The sequence below is a fragment of the Centruroides sculpturatus genome, unplaced genomic scaffold (genome assembly GCF_000671375.1).
Source record: "Centruroides sculpturatus isolate CEXI.00-Female unplaced genomic scaffold, Cexi_2.0 scaffold886, whole genome shotgun sequence".
In the NCBI taxonomy this organism is placed as follows: Eukaryota; Metazoa; Arthropoda; class Arachnida; order Scorpiones; family Buthidae; genus Centruroides; species Centruroides sculpturatus.
In genome coordinates, this window is record NW_019385077.1 from 22,501 (window position 1) to 38,881 (window position 16,381).

The 16,381-nt window shown below is 30.4% G+C and overlaps 1 protein-coding gene across 2 annotated transcripts in view; it reads right to left on the reverse strand.

Annotated features, from left to right (window-relative positions):
• Window positions 1–8,363: 8,363 nt before the first annotated feature.
• The window catches only part of LOC111634318 (snRNA-activating protein complex subunit 3-like), a 50,245-nt gene continuing 42,227 nt past the window's right edge, over window positions 8,364–16,381 (reverse strand). The window contains exons 9-11 of one of the 2 annotated variants that reach the window (XM_023379074.1): window positions 14,714–14,878; window positions 14,506–14,613; window positions 8,364–8,801 (exon numbers count right to left, since the gene is read on the reverse strand). In XM_023379074.1, coding sequence (XP_023234842.1) covers window positions 8,654–8,801; window positions 14,506–14,613; window positions 14,714–14,878 — 421 coding nt within the window. In that variant the 3' untranslated portion in view covers window positions 8,364–8,653. The remainder of the gene's footprint in view (window positions 8,802–14,505; window positions 14,614–14,713; window positions 14,879–16,381) is intronic. The other variant, XM_023379073.1, reaches the window with a different exon arrangement.

Sequence of the window (16,381 nt, forward strand, 5' to 3'; positions counted from 1 at the left end):
AGTCGGTCGATAATGGACGATTACGCCACTGTTTATGTTCGTTCGCGCAGTTTTCGATGAGTCATATCATTCTTAACTTGGACGGAAATGAAATTTGTTACAACGTTGCACTTAGTCTTTCATATTTGTTGTTAGTAATTTAAAAGACATTTTGAAACACATACGGAACAATAATAATTTTTTAAAATATAATAACACAAAAATGAAAAGGGAACTCGGGTACATTTATCGAGAGCCACAAATAATCATTCAAAGAGCCGCATGCGGCTCGCGAGCCGCAGGTTGGCCACCCCTGCTATATGTGTACCAAATTTCAACTTTCAACTCCTAACCGTTTGGGCTCTGCACTTATTATTATTATTATCATCAACCTGTCTCGATTATATATTAGATAAATTGATTATTATAAGATTTCTGAGTTAATTGACGTAACACCTCGTCAACTTTTAATTAATACATGTAATACATGCAGTTTAAAAACGACTTTGTCTCCAAATTTTCAAATTATTTGATTTTAGAAATACAGTTGAACCTATTTCGAATCTCACGAGAATAAGAAAAAAAATTCGATATATAGAAGTGTCTACACAGTAAACAATAATAGGTTTGAATGGAGGTATAATATTTTATTAATACAATAGCAAGTACAGTACATATCTGTATTGGGTGTAAATAAAACTTTTTGACATACCTTAACAGAAATAGTTTGTCAGTAGTTTCTAATGCCTGACTGTCGTCAACAAATAAGACCCAAGCCAAACTCGTAGCCAACAAAAACAAAAGACAGCGCTAATTGCAACTACAGTATATATTATCTCAACTATAATTTATAACATCAAAATGGAGCCGCTGAGCTTTGAATTTGTAATTGATACTTCAGTCCATAATTTGAGATATAGAGGTTTTGGGATAAAATTATTCGAGATAAACATAGAAAATATATTGAATTTAGGCTGAAAATACAGAAGAAGAAATAAATTTCGAGATAAACATATTTGAGATGGACAGGTTCAACTGTATATGATTAATAATATTCATTAAAATATTTATAATTTAATCGGAAGATAAGACATACTTTCGCGCAAAATGTCAATTCAAATCCAATTTGAAATTTTGTAATACATCAGATACGACCCTCTGACACATAAATTGTCATTTCGTGTATCATAATGGATTATAATTTTCTTGAACAATAATTATTTGCTGCGTGCGCATTTTAATATCCAAAATGGCATTATGACACTAGATAGTACATTCGAAAGTAAAAAAATATCTAATGTTAAGTCTCAGTTTCGAAATTATTAATACTTTTTATATCGATGGAGCGGCAGATGCTCCAGGCTCCAGTTATTCAGTCTGGGCAGATGCTCCAGGCAGATGCTCCAGTTATTCAGTCTGGGAGATCTGGAATCGAATCCAAGAGAAGCAACTCCAGAAATTTTTCATGGACAAGTCAGTCCAAGGTATGCGATCAGTGGCACATTTAGAAATATGATGCTCTAGACCAAACTTTTTTCACAGCGGGTCAGATAACTGAGAGAATGACAAACGCGGGCCGCATAACCGTTTTGTTCAATACAGCATACTGAACATACAAAAAATAAAGACAACCAACGTATTTATTTACCAATACAAAAACACGATCGCTACAGCAATCTCGTAATCGCTTTTCTTAGAAACGTCATTGTGGTACTTATACAATCTAAAACTTATACTACTGTCAGATAAAAAAATCAATTAGATCAATTTTGGCATTTTTACTTACACTTATTTTAATTTTTTTTTACATAGTAAGTTCATCTACTCATTAATCTATGATATTTCCATATAGATAATTATATTTTAACTCATTTGTGCGGCAACGGGCCGGATGAAAATGACCTCGCGGGCGAGGGACCCCTATCCTAGACCCTCAGTATGCAGGCGCCCCAAACTAATAAGCTTAAAGCCACTTTTGCATTTGTATTTTTACAATTTCTAATTATCGAAAGCGCAAAGAGTACTGCTACTGAAAACCCGTCGTTAGTACTACTATTCTGGTCATGTGAAATACATTCATATACAGTAAAGTCCCGTAAAAATACAGCAAATACCCGCGAATTAACGTGGACTGAGAAGGCGACGAGTTTTATGGCATAATGATGATGCTAGTCTAAATAGCAGAATTCTCGTAAAGACATTATTCGCGTATTCTTTTATTCAGCGCGCTTGCAGCGCTTTTAGCACGTGTTCAATAATTAAGCCTACTGTCAGCGCGCTTAAGTTGCGCTTTCAGCGCACTAGCACCACCTCACGACCACGCTAAAAATAGTGCTTACAAGATGGGTAACTCCAGCCTTTTATTTTTCTGACAAAACAATTCTTTTATGTATTCGCGAGACTGTCGGGTAGGCACTCGTTAAGTTTTGCATCGGTTTTTCTTTTCGAAAGGCGAGAGTATAATAGCAAAGGTAGAGAGTGAGCAGAAGATGCCTAATGTTGCTGGGCAGTATGGCGTGAACAGGTCTACAGTAGGCGGCCAGATGGCCGAGCGGTCAAGGTGGCAGCCTACCGCTCTGGGGGACCCGGGCTCGAATCCGAATGGGTCAAAAAATTTCCAGGAATTTTTCGGGGGCTGGTCCGTTCGGATATGTCGGGCCCCGTCCCTCACCACCCAGCAGCCCCATGGTGGGCCTGACCGAACCCATAATGGGCTTGCAAAAAGAGGCCCTCTTAGTGCCCACAGGGCGGAAAAAGTTAAAAAAAAAACAGGTCTACAGTAGGCCGCAGTTTTTCTTCAATCCTATTTAAGAAAAATACTGTATAATCAAGAAGACTCAAGCAGATAAAGGAGTAACAAAAATCACATCTGAGAAATAAAGAACATCGAAAAGTTCATAATGGAACCGGAAACGGATCTGACGACAGAAGAACGCCAAGAACTCTTGAATGAAGAACACCAAGAAACTCGGCGAGATATGTTTTCTTCTGAAAGAGAGGATTAATGCCGATATCTGTTATTAAAGATCCTTTGAAGATGTGGGAGGATGTCAGAACAACGATCTTAGAATGGCATCCAAACCAGATTGAGGCTTGGGGATTTCTACAATTGCAATGCTATTAATTACTTACGAAAAATCCCGAAGAAGAGAGAAAAGTAATCGATATTAGACAGGAAGTTCAGTTGATATTAGACAGATTCTTTAACCTTTTCAAATGGAAAAAACATGACTAATAAAAATGCAAGACTGTGTATGTGTTTTTATTATTACATATAAATAAACGTAGTAAGAAAGTTTATATTTTTTTTATTTTTGGGGACGAATTAATTAAATTCCCATAAAAACCTATGGTAAATCGATAATCAGTTAACGAACAATTCGGATAGCGAACAAAGTCTTGGAATGGATTATGTTCGTTAACCGATCACCCACCGTATTCTAACAATTAATATAGAAGATTTTACATTCTAACAAATCCTTTTAGTCACGAATCAGTAAACACGAGAGAGAGAGAGAGAGAGAGAGTTCATAACAATTAGTAAGTAAACTTGCTAACAAAATTGTAAATAACGTTAATTGGTACATTTAAAAGCATTTGATTCTGCACTAAATGATTTTATGTACTTTAAAATTAAACAAATGCGAATATTCAATATAAAGAGTGTCGAATAATAACATCTATTTTCGAAATTAGGAATTTGACTGTTTCGCAAACTAAAAGAATAAAAATAAATAAATAAATAAATAAATAGTTGACAAAAAATCACTCTTTCTTTGAAACAGGTCCAATAATTTTTGGAGAAATAGCAAAATTTAAAAAAATAATGAACTATTTTCAGTTGCCTGAAATTTCGTGTGCCAGAACTTTGTTAAAATTTACACGTGACAGTGTTTATTTCCTACACTCTGAAAACAAAGTCGTTATTTATTTAAAAAGCTATGACTCTGTTCCAAAAACATTTAATTAATATATTATTTCTTGTCACGTAAAAACTAGCTAAATTATGCTTAAACTCTAATGCTTTTAGATTCATATTAGAACGTGCGCTTCCCATTACATATTTAATTTAATCACGATGACCTAACAATTCTAAATACAATATACTTTTCATCATATATTCATATATGGTATTTTGTTCACAGGAATATCTTTGTTCGACTGTTTGTAGCGTTAAAATTATGATTGTGCCAAACGTTTACTTTCTCCATAACATGTGACATAAATAGAATAATTGTTATTTAACCTATATAAAAAATGATGAGTGATTTTGATTGCTTTACAAGCTTCAATGTATCTGAAAATATTTTGTTTTGAGCCTTATCTTTGAATATGTGCTACACTTTAGTTTCCAACGTATTGAAATCGCTATGCTGATTTTTATCATCAGAAATTCTTTGTATTTATGCGATAAAGTCACAAACTAAATGATTACAGTTTCTCTCTGCATCCTAACCAGGTACATCTCGTTTTCAATTAAGCAAATTTTTTAACGACCTGTTTAATTAAATACATTTTAGACTAATAAATAAACAGGATGAGCTAACAAAGAATGGAAATCACACGAATTATTAATGACAAAATTTTATATTAATAACAATTATTTAGTCTCTATTCTCTGTGTTAGTCTAAGCTGTGTCTATTTTATTAGTATATTTAATAATAAGCAAAATAATAATACTGTAATTATTATTATTATTACTGTTACAATAAATAAATATATATGTATTTATTTATTTATTCAAAATTCGTTAATTTAATAACAATTTTACACTATATCTAATATATAAAACTATTGAATAAAGATTTGATTTTGAGTGACAGGGAGGAAAAATCAAACTGTATTTACTAGGTAAATGATTTAAAGTATTCAAAAGAAAAAAATCCATCTCACAAAAAAATTTTAATGATAAGATTATTTAAAAACACTTTGTTTTAAGATTTCATACAAAATAAAAATTTGATAAAAGTATAGACATATCTTTCATCTCTATCCAATATCATCAATGTATTGCCTAATTTTAAAAAGGATAAACATGATTAATTGTATACATTCTTAAAAATTTTTCAATAGTGTTTTTATCTTTTTTCTGTTGTTAAGATTAATTAATTAAGCTACAGTAATAATTCTAATATGCAATATAAACGATTGAAATGGATAAAACACGTTCATCCCATTGCAAGACACTTTCCATCAATAAATAATTAATGGCATCACTTAAGATGATGTGACATTTTCAAAATAAATATCATGGATTACAATTAAATAACAGCACATTAAAATTTCATTACAACTGCTATATTTGATGATATAAATTTAAAAATTAATATAGATATTGAGAGAAATCTAACCAAATACTAATTCAGTTTCATCACATAAACTAGGTAAGCAAGCTATGATTACTGGCACCAGGAGCATGCCAATTTAATGGCATCAAAAAGTACACCCATGCATACCACAAAGATTATTGGCACCAATCAAGTGGCTCTAAATTTGCATATTTCCATAAACAATTAAACCAACACCAGTCAATTAGCATCAAAAATCATTGCATTTGGAAACTTAGCTTTATAGTTAATATGAAAGAAACAATCAAAGCAGATTGTTCAAGTAAGTTTGAAAATGTCTAACATTTTGCTTACAGTTTTATATACATCTTTTTAACAAATTTATTGTATTTCTTTAAATACAGTGTCATTCATATACAGGTATACCTTGCCTTACGTCGGTAATTGGTTCCAGGAGAACGACTTAAGTCGAATTTACTTGTCTCCAAATCTACTTGTCACTAGGCTAAACCATAAATTACCATTCCCGGTTCTGTATTTTATTTATTAATGCATTTTTAATAATGTATGGTTAATAAGGATCTATTTTAAGCTTACAAACAAATAAATTTTAGTTTTTAATATAGTACAGAAAAAAGTATTCTAAATTTACGAATGCATGTACTGTAAATACAGAACATACTCGTATATATTTTAATATGATTTTATGTACTTTAAACATTTTTCTAGTGATATTATGACTTCAATATTTGTGGCGGACAGACGTAAAGTCGAATAAAATGACTTAAACTTGGCTTTTATTTTTCCATATACTTTTTTGACAAATGACGTATAATCGGGAACGGCGTAACTCGAAACGACGTAAGTCGAGGTATGCCTGTATTTTAGGACAGGAAATAAAAAGTTAAAAACACATGCAAATAATATATAATTTTATTCAAAGTATGACCCATTGGCATATATGTAGGCTTCAGTGCAGTAATACAATTTTTGGAGAACAGTAGAAAATTCTTTTCTAATTTTCTTTAATTCATCAATCACAAGCAAATGACACAGGAACATCTGCAAATTTGTGTCATTTGAGCTTCAATTTCAACTTGAAAAATAGAAAATAGTCTAAAGGAGAAAAATCTGATGAATAATGGGTGATCAAGTATGGAGATTCTTTTTCGTGTCAAAGAAAGCTTGCAAGCTTGCAGCATTCTGACAAGCAAACGCATTATCTTGCAACAAAAAAAATGTCAAGAAGGATGCATATGCTAAATGAGTTTCAGAAGATGATACCAAACATTTTTATAAAAGTTTGCATTCACTCTTCTCCTTTCCAGTATGAATTCTTTGTAAAACAGGTTTTGTGAATCAAAAAATGGTCTACATCATTTTGCTGTGTGATTTTTGACACTTCAATTTCTTCGGTACGAGTTGCCAGGAATGTCTCACCATTCAGAACTCTATATGTAACACTAATATACAGGGTGAGTTTTTCATCTTGAGAAAATGAAGTAACTTAAATGGATCTCATTATTTTGGAAAAAGGTTTAGACAAAAGTTGTAGAATTTTGAAGGGGCAATCAATTGGTGACCTTGAATCATTTGACGGTCATCTGTTTTTTCAACATGAATATATTTTTTACCCCAGCAATGGAAAGAACGGGAAATTTCACAATCGGATATGCCCTTGATCTTAAGGTCTAGGTCAAAGGTCAAGATTATTTTAAGGTTAAAATTATAAACTTTTTCTAATGGAAGCCATACTTTTTATTACTAAAATAGACAGGGAGGTAAAATTTATATTTTTTCACAACCTTATTACATTGACCTTTTAAAGCATTCACTACTTTTAGCACTACACAGGAGTAACGATGTGAACATAGTAGTTCTCTGCTCCCTTTGAGGTGCTGTTTTCTGTGAGTCCCCTTGCCTCTCACTATCTGGGTGCTTGTTTTCGGAGAGTCACTTTACTTCTCACCGTTTCTTGAGATATTGGTTTTGGGGAAGAATTTTATAACAAATGTTCAAAATAATGTCCTTCCACTTTGATGCATTTGTTCAGCAGCGCTTTAAATAATCACGCTTGAGATGATCTTCAAAGATCAAATTTGGAGTACTCAAGGTCATGGCTGATTGTAAAATTTCCCACTCTTTCCATTGCTGGGGTCAAAAATATGTATTCCCATTTGAAAAAAACAGACTTGACTTTCAAATGACCTTTAAGGTCAAGGTCAAGGTCAAGTCCAAGTCCAAGTCCAAGATCACCAGCTGATTGTCTTTTTGAAACCCTATAACTTTTGTCTAACCTTTTTTCGATCCAATTAAGTTATTTCATTGTCTTAAGATAAAAAACTCACCCTGTATACTGTACTATACATATTTGTTTTATAAAAAATCTCTTAGTCAACTTTCAAATTAAAAAACTGGACTGATAAGTCCTTTGGAATAATAGCTATTAAGAATATTAATTAAAAATATTTTATTTTTAATGATTTCAGCATGGTGCAGAGATTTGTTCATCTTCAATATTCTAAAATGTTTAACAATGGTTTCTGCAAAAAACATCTGACTTAAGGATGAGATGACTCAATTTCCATTAGATATAAAAGAAAAAATTATATCTGCTGAACATTAAACAAACCTTTTCATTTTTCAATCAACAGAAATTTAGAAAAGACCAGTGGCGTGCAGTGACATTTGATTATAGGGAAGCTGTGCCAGCTCCGGACAGAATCATTGGAAGCGTTATATGATATTTTGGATGTGTAGCATCCACGAGCTAAACCATGTGAGGTTGGTGCTCTGTAAAATACATGTGCAAATGCTTATAATCTGGCTGTTTTACACCATTCAAATATTTCTGCTGTGGAAGCTATCCCTTATTTGACAATACAGCATTTCCATTGGGAATATGCATATGTGAATTTATATTTAAATCTTATCATTGTTTTTTACATGTAGTATAGAAATTTGTAATAAGATACATAATGCGATTATAATATAATATTAATTTTAAGTAATTCAAAGTATATTAAAATAATTGCACAGTATGTATTTATATTTTAGAAAATACAAGGGAAGCTGCACTTCCACAGCTTCCATGGATGGCACGCCACTGGAAAAGACCAATAATCATTTTATTATGCAATTAAATAGGGCATTTGCATTCCAGTTAAAAAGTCTAATAAATTACTAATTTAAACTCATTTTTGATATAACCAATTTATTTCATATTACACAATTGAAAGGAATATGTTCATTATCATCATCATCATTTGTAGAATAAAACTAATAATGAATGATTGAGAAAAATATAAACTTTATTAACTTACAAAAAACTTACGTTAAACTAAAGCTATTATCCTTATATTAAAATGGTTACATTTTTCTGTTTTCACACAACAGCAGTTCGATCATAATATGGATAGGCCTGAAATTCACCAATTTTCTGCCCATCAACAGTATAGTTGAAAGAACGAAAACAAGCATTGCAGAAAAAGAAAGGATCATAAGGGAGTCTTGTGTTATTATAGGTTATCCATCTGTAATACACAATTTTTAAATATAAAGCATTTAGTAATTTTAAAATATTAATTATAATAATAAGACATGATTTTAGTTAAATGTATTTTATAGTAAGTTCTTTAATTTAATTAATTTTGCATTTTATAAGAATTAATGCATATAACAACTTCTCAACTGACAATAAAAAGAAAAAAGATTAAAAAAAATAAATTTCTCTATTATTCAACTTTTGAAAAGTTTTATTGTAAATTTGATAAGTGCTTTAAATGTCAACAATAGCAAAATGTAATCAAAGCAGCCTAAAACTATTTTAAATGTAATGTTGATATTGAACATGTTTAAATTTTAAACATTTCTATTGAAATAAAACATTTTAACCTTCTATATCTCAATCAATCATTTTTATAATAAAGATTTTTTTCACTTATAATTAAACCAAATAATGCCTCTTACAAACTGTAAATAAATCTCAAAATTCTCTTAAAGTGATTTTATTCTTTTTAGAAGAATTTAATTCCTGATTCTCAACTTTTTGATCAAAATAAGTTCCTAATTTTAAGTCCAAAAATTAATAATGCATAAAGATTAAAATTAATAATGAACAATAATTAACAAAGAAGATTAATATTATTTTTCCATTCATTTTCTTGATTGTTCAAGCACTTGTTTTAAGTTTCTCTGTATCAGACACACACTATATATATATATATACACAAAGATATTTAAGATATATATATATATACATATCTTAAATATCTTTGTAGTATTTATGTTATGATAGCATATTTGGCATCTATTTAATGCAAAAAAAATAATATTTTGGCAAATACTCCTTCAAGTTGAAAAATACATAAAAATTACTGGGTGTCTGTGTTTTTATGGAATACATCCATATTTCCCAATGGAACTAACCATAACATGTGTGATTGACATTGCATTGTAATCAAAAAGAATCATGTCTTGAGGATAGTATCTTGAAACCTTTTCAACAGATGTTAGCAGAGTACTAGTATTTCAGGAATTCAATCAACAGGAAACCTGACAAATCATTTTATAAACTACTATTTCTGAGAAAGTAGAAATTTTCTACTCTAGATCATATAGTTAATGGAAGTATAGCAGTGCATCTGTCTCCTAAAAACAGTAATTTTTCATGTTATTTTGTAACTGTTTGTTAATGCACAAGGTACTCATCTGATACCAATCTTGCAACATCAAACATATGACTTTTAAATATTTTGTTTATAATAAAAGTTTATGTAAAATTAAACCTATACATAAAAGTAAAAAATCCTCAATCTTAAGCAGTTTTGAGAAAAAGGAACCAATGTTAATTTATTGGATTTATAAACTCTAGCACAAACATATTCATAATGGTGGATGGAGTAGTGCACAAGTGGCCAACCCAAGGGCTGCTGGCCACTTCTTGGCTCACAGCTGTGTTTGGAATGGCCCATGTGGTGATAACACAAAAAAGAAAAATCAGTGAAGGAAAAGGAACAATACAAAATCCTTAAAATTAAAAAACATGACATGGAGAACTTATCAACATTAGCATAAAGTGTGAAAGCAAACAGTATTTTAATAACTTCCTTGATTTAAATTAAAGATTAAATAATAAATTAAATTAACTTATTTAAAGTTATTCCCTATAATTACACAAACTCACGGTTTTATCATGCACATGAGCGAAACAATACTTGGCTGTACTGAGAGAAATGCTCTGAATCACCTGATAACAATGCTATTGAGTCAGCTGTATTGATGTTGTGTTGACTTATCACATGCTAACCTTTACATATAATTGCCAGCAGTTGAGATTTGACAGTGATTGTGTTTTATTTTTTAAGTTTGTAATTTTTTCGCTAAGTGTGATTAAATTAAGATTAAGTTCTTACAAATGGCTCTCATTAAAGCTGGAACATCTAAATGGAAGCGTAAAAATGACATGGTGATATGGGCTTTCAATAATGATTGGGAAGAACAATTTCTCTTCACACAAGGGAAGTCATCAAAACCTGTGTTTGATTGTTCTGCTACAGTTGCAGTACCAAAAAATATATAATTTGGAAAGACATTTCAAACAGACATATGAGGACTTCAGCAGTAAGTATCCTGCTGAATCTTCTCTTACAATAGATTATATTTCAAAGAAGAAGGTAGAGCTTTCATCTCAGCAAAATTTTTTGTCAAAAAGAAGGAAGAAATGATGTTTCTTCCTTCATATGACTTCATATGAAATTTCTCTACTTCTTGTGTGGAAGAATAAACCCTTCTCAGATGGCAAAATAGTGAAAGAGAGCTTATATACTTTTGCTGAAAACAGCGATGATCCAAATGAAGAAGATAAGTGAAAACATTGTCCTTTCCCATAATACAGAAGAGAGAAGAGTGGAAGACATGGCAAATGATGTATCAAAACAAATTAAAGTTGCTGTTGCTCTTTCCAAGTACCATACTTTTCAATTGCAATGGATGAAAGCTGTGATATCACTGATAATGTACAATTACTCATTTATGTTCAATCTGTTGATGAAAATTTTTATGTTACTTAAGATCTTCCTGGTTTCTGCCAGCTTTCAACCACAACTGCAGGTTCTGACATTTTTGAAGCACTGAAGGGATACATTGAAAATGCTGAGAATAATGGACAAACATTTGAGTGGATTAAACTAGAGAGTATTTGAATTGATGGAGCTCCTTCAATGGTGGGAAAAAGGAATGGCTGTATTTCTCTGCTTGAAAAGTATTTGAAGTATAAGTTTTTTAAATACCATTGTATTATTCATTAGGAAACTCTGTGCTAAAGAGATGAAATTTAGCCATGTCATTGATCCTGTTACACACTGTGCAAATTAGATTCAGATGTGAGCTATCAATTGCAGGGAGTTTAGAGTGTTATTTGAAGAGAAAATCAACAAACACAGAGAACTCCTGCTGCATTGCTCTGTTCACTGCTTTCAAAAGGAGAGGAGTTGGCACATTTCTTCCAGTTGAAAGATCAAGTGCTTCAGTTTTTGGAACAGAAATGCTAGTTATCCACAGAGTGTAACCTACTAAAAAACAAAAACTGGCTCTGTGATTTAGCTTTTCTGGGAGACATCACAAATTATCTTAATGTATTTAATACTTGTTTACAAAATGAAAATTGTTTATTTCCAACAATGTTCAACCTAATTAGTTCATTCAAGGAGAAACTAAAATTGTTTTCAAGCAAACTGTCTCAGAAAAATCTTGACCACTTTTCCCACTCTAAAACGTTTTCAAAATGAGTGTGATAATTTGGATTTGGACTTTAATAGGTATCATTCTGCCATTACAGTATTAACCAAGTCATTTGATTCCAGTTTCAAAGACTTCGAAGCTGAAAGGAATAACCTCACTCTGTTCATCAATCCATTCTCCTTTTTGGACAATGAAATAGGGAAATATCCACCCAAAATCCAATTGTAAATTGTAGACATTAAAAATCACTTGGAATTTATAGGAAAATTTCGAGCGATGTGAATCACCGACTTCGCTTGATTTGAAAGCCTTCTGGAAATTTGTTCCTAAAATTGACTACCAAAAAAATGCACGATCTAGCCCTGCATTTTGTGTGCAGATTCAGTTACACCTATGTTTGTGAGCAGACATTTTCAGCAATGAGATTTGTTAAAAATAAATACCGATCTGTATTGACAGATGCTCATGTGGGCAATCTGCTTTTGTTATCAACCTCGAAAATCAATCCTAATATTGAGAAACTGTTAACTGAAGAGCAAGTTCAGAATCCAAATTTAAAAGCTGGTCAATGTTTTTTAATTAGAATTTCTAGTTTTTTGTTCTCCTTTCAATAAAAAATGATTTTAATATTTTGTCACTTTCAAACTAATGATAGTGGCTTATTTAATATTTGTTTTTACATCCATCTAACAACATATTTTATTGTTTTTATTATCCTTGTTTACTTTTAATGTTGTTTAGTTTATCTTTAACTATTAATTTAAACCAGATATAGGGGTTGGTAGGACAATAACCTGCCAAAAAATTCATGCCCATTTATAGACACATTTGTAAAAAAGGTTGGCCATGGTTGGCAACTTGGTGTAGTGGTTATACTCCAGCTTACAAATCTATATCCCATGGCTGTTCAGAGTTCAAATCTGAATTTCTTTAAATAATTTTGTCTTTTAATTTTTATTTTTGAAAGAAAGGTAAGTTTTGAGTTCAAACAACAGCTTAAGGCCAAGCTGCATCACCTGAAAATACAACTGACATAGAAAACTAAAAACTGAATTATGTAACTTCTGGTCTTTAGACTTTCAGTTTGGCAAAAATCAGAAAGAAAATAATTTTTTTCTACTCAATGTTTCACTTGCAATTTCATCAATAACAGTGTTTGTAAGTAACATAAGCAAATTTTTTAGATTTTATTTTCAAAATTTATAAAAATGACTACAAAAGAAAATTTCATGTTAAATTAAAAAGTTATTCATAATTGACAAACAGCTAAATAACCAAAACTTTCACTATTTTGAAATAATAATAATTTCAGCAATTACCATAAATTACTTAGTATCATTATATAATTGTATAAAGCTTTGCTGAAATAGAAGTTAAATTTAGACATTTTTGATTTAACAGAATTAGTTAATTTTTCAGTTTCCATCATCATTTTTTGTTTTCAGGGTAATATAGAGACAAGACATTAAGAAAATGTACATTTCATTGTGGTGTTCTATGAAGTAATAAGCTTTTAATTGATGTGTCTTGTGAAGAGTTTGAAAAACTCCTCATAACACAATAATCGTCAATGATTATCATGTATTGAGATAAAATGATGTGAAGTTAGTTAAAACCATTGCCAAAAATAGTGATGACAAACCTGTGACCTATGAGGCAATTTCAAGATACCACATTTGAATGTTTAGAAAGTATTGGTTTTTATAAATTATGCAAAAGTTTTAAAATCTATCAAATATTTTTTTATATTAGCAAGATCCTACAAGCTATCATGAAAAGTCTTAAGGCTATTAATTATGAACATCAGGTAAAAAAATTATATTGAATATTTCCCATTAAACAAAACAATTGGTTCTGCTATAATTACATTATTATTTCTTTTCACTTATACAAAATTTATTGTTGTTTTTCTCATATAGGTCTAGATTAAGAAATTAAATAAGATAAAATTTGTATGCTATCTTTGTTAACTTTTTAATTATTCAAATTAAATATTTGACCTTCAATTTGGAGTTACTAAATTTCAAAATTCAATTTTAATCCATCTTCCATTGCTGGCCAGTGCTAGCCTAAAAGACAGAGACAAACCAAGAAAGTAGATGGCAAACAAGGATGGTTTAATAGTTCAATTTCCACTACCAGGATTATTTTTCAATATCTATTTTTAAATTTGTCAATCTCCGTTCAATGCTAAATTGATAATAAAATAATTTTGCTAATATAAAATATATAAATAAAGGATTATTTTATTACTGGTTTTCTTATTAAAATTAGTGGATTTTAAATCTATGAATTATTTATCAAATGACATACTGTACATAAATATTTTTGTGATATATTAATCTTTTATTTTAAACATCTCAAGTAAATACCAGTTTCATTTTTCTGGTTTCCATTCTTATGTGAATGAAATATATATTATAAATGTAAAATGTCAATTAGTTATGTTTAAAATAATTAATTTCAATAAAAAATTATTATTATTAGAAATCTTACCTCACTATTCGATTTTCACAAATCATGCAGTGAAGTGACTTTTTTGAATGTGTTTCTTCATACATGGGATAATGATTTATTAAATGGCTATCATCTGGATGAATTAATCTATAGTGTTAAAATACATGTTAGAATAAATTAAACAGTTTAATTTGTACCATAGTTTCAGTTTTATATTTATTCATAGCTATTATAAACCACAGTTTACCTGATATCTTTAAAAACAATTAAATGTTCACAGTATCCTTGATGAAGATATACATATGGATAACCTAACTGTATATCAAGATCAATGAAATTTGTATCCTCCATTACCTTCTTCTGAAATGGACCAATTCCTCTGCTAGGGTCTTGTGCCCACTTTTCAATCACACTTTAAATAATATTAATTGTAGAAATTTAGTACTTAAACTAATTAATAAGGGTATAAGTTCATTTAATTAACACAAATATTATAGATTTTATATTAAAGCTTCTTGTCTCAGTTAATATTGATAAAGGTATCTCATACACTGTGAAGTGGAGATATCAGACTTATAACACTGTTACCAAGGGCATCAAAATTACACTTCTATGACTAGAATGCAACTTTATTTCTGGTATGCACTTTAGTCTTTAAGACCCTCTTAAGATACATATGAATAGATAGTTATCTACAATCAATGTAAAATTATAAATTAAAAAAAACCATTAACAATAAGATTTAAAATTCCATTAGAAATTTTCAAGGCCAGTTGAAAACTTTTAATGGAATTTTACTGTTAATGGTTTATTTTTTTAAATTTCATAATCATAATTGATTGTAAATACCTATCTATTTATGTATTGCTGAAGAGAACCGAAATGCATACCAGAAATAAAGTGTATGAGATACCTTTATCGATTCCAGTTTTTAATAAAATGCATTACGCTTTAAACATTCATAACACAATTCATAAAATTTCTTTGCTTTATAAATTAATATTTCATTTCACAACAGAAACAACTTGTTTCATTCATTTTTTATTTTTTCCATAATCTATATATATAAAAATGAACGAATGTATGTCTGTCTGTCTGTCTGAATGTCCTTCATGCATTACCACACCATTTATCCGATTGCCATGAAACTTTGGGAAGTTGTTTAATATACTCCCGTGAAGGTTTCTGGCATAGTACGATTGCCATGAAACTTTGGGAAGTTTTTTAATACACTCCCATGAATGTTTCTGGCATAGTACATTTATCCTACGATAGATGGCATGCGTTTATATGAGCATATCACTGTGTGTTTGATCAATTTTAAATTGTGAAGACCATTTCCCCCCTGCAAAAAATATTTCTATATATGCATTTGTGAACTGTTATTTATGATATTTGTAATAATTTTTGTTTAATCACTTTATTTCAACTTTTTTTTGCTAATTATGTATTCGCTTGAACTTCGTTAAAACCTTAACTGTACCCCAAACAACTACCGAAGTTGTAGGATGAAATTCGATTTTTTTTTTACCGATCTAGGTATCCCCCTTTTCCAAATTTTAATATTGACTCAAAATACAGTAGGTGATCGGTTAACGAACAGATCGGATAACGAACACTTTCGTGAAAGATTTTTATGTTCGGACAACAAACACATGATCGGATAACGAACATCCCACAGAACAAACAAGAAGAAGCGACGTAAAATAACGAATACCAACTGGACTTTCCTTGTCTTTGGGCAACAATTCGAAACTTTTCGGAGTGTGGGAGACGTCGACATTGATGCTCAAGCCGGTATATACCGATCGGATAGTATTCCTCCGAACTTTGAAACTCTCCCTTGTAACTCCAGCCTTTTATTTTTCTGACAAAACAATTCTTTTATGTATTCGCGAGACTGTCGGGTAGGCAC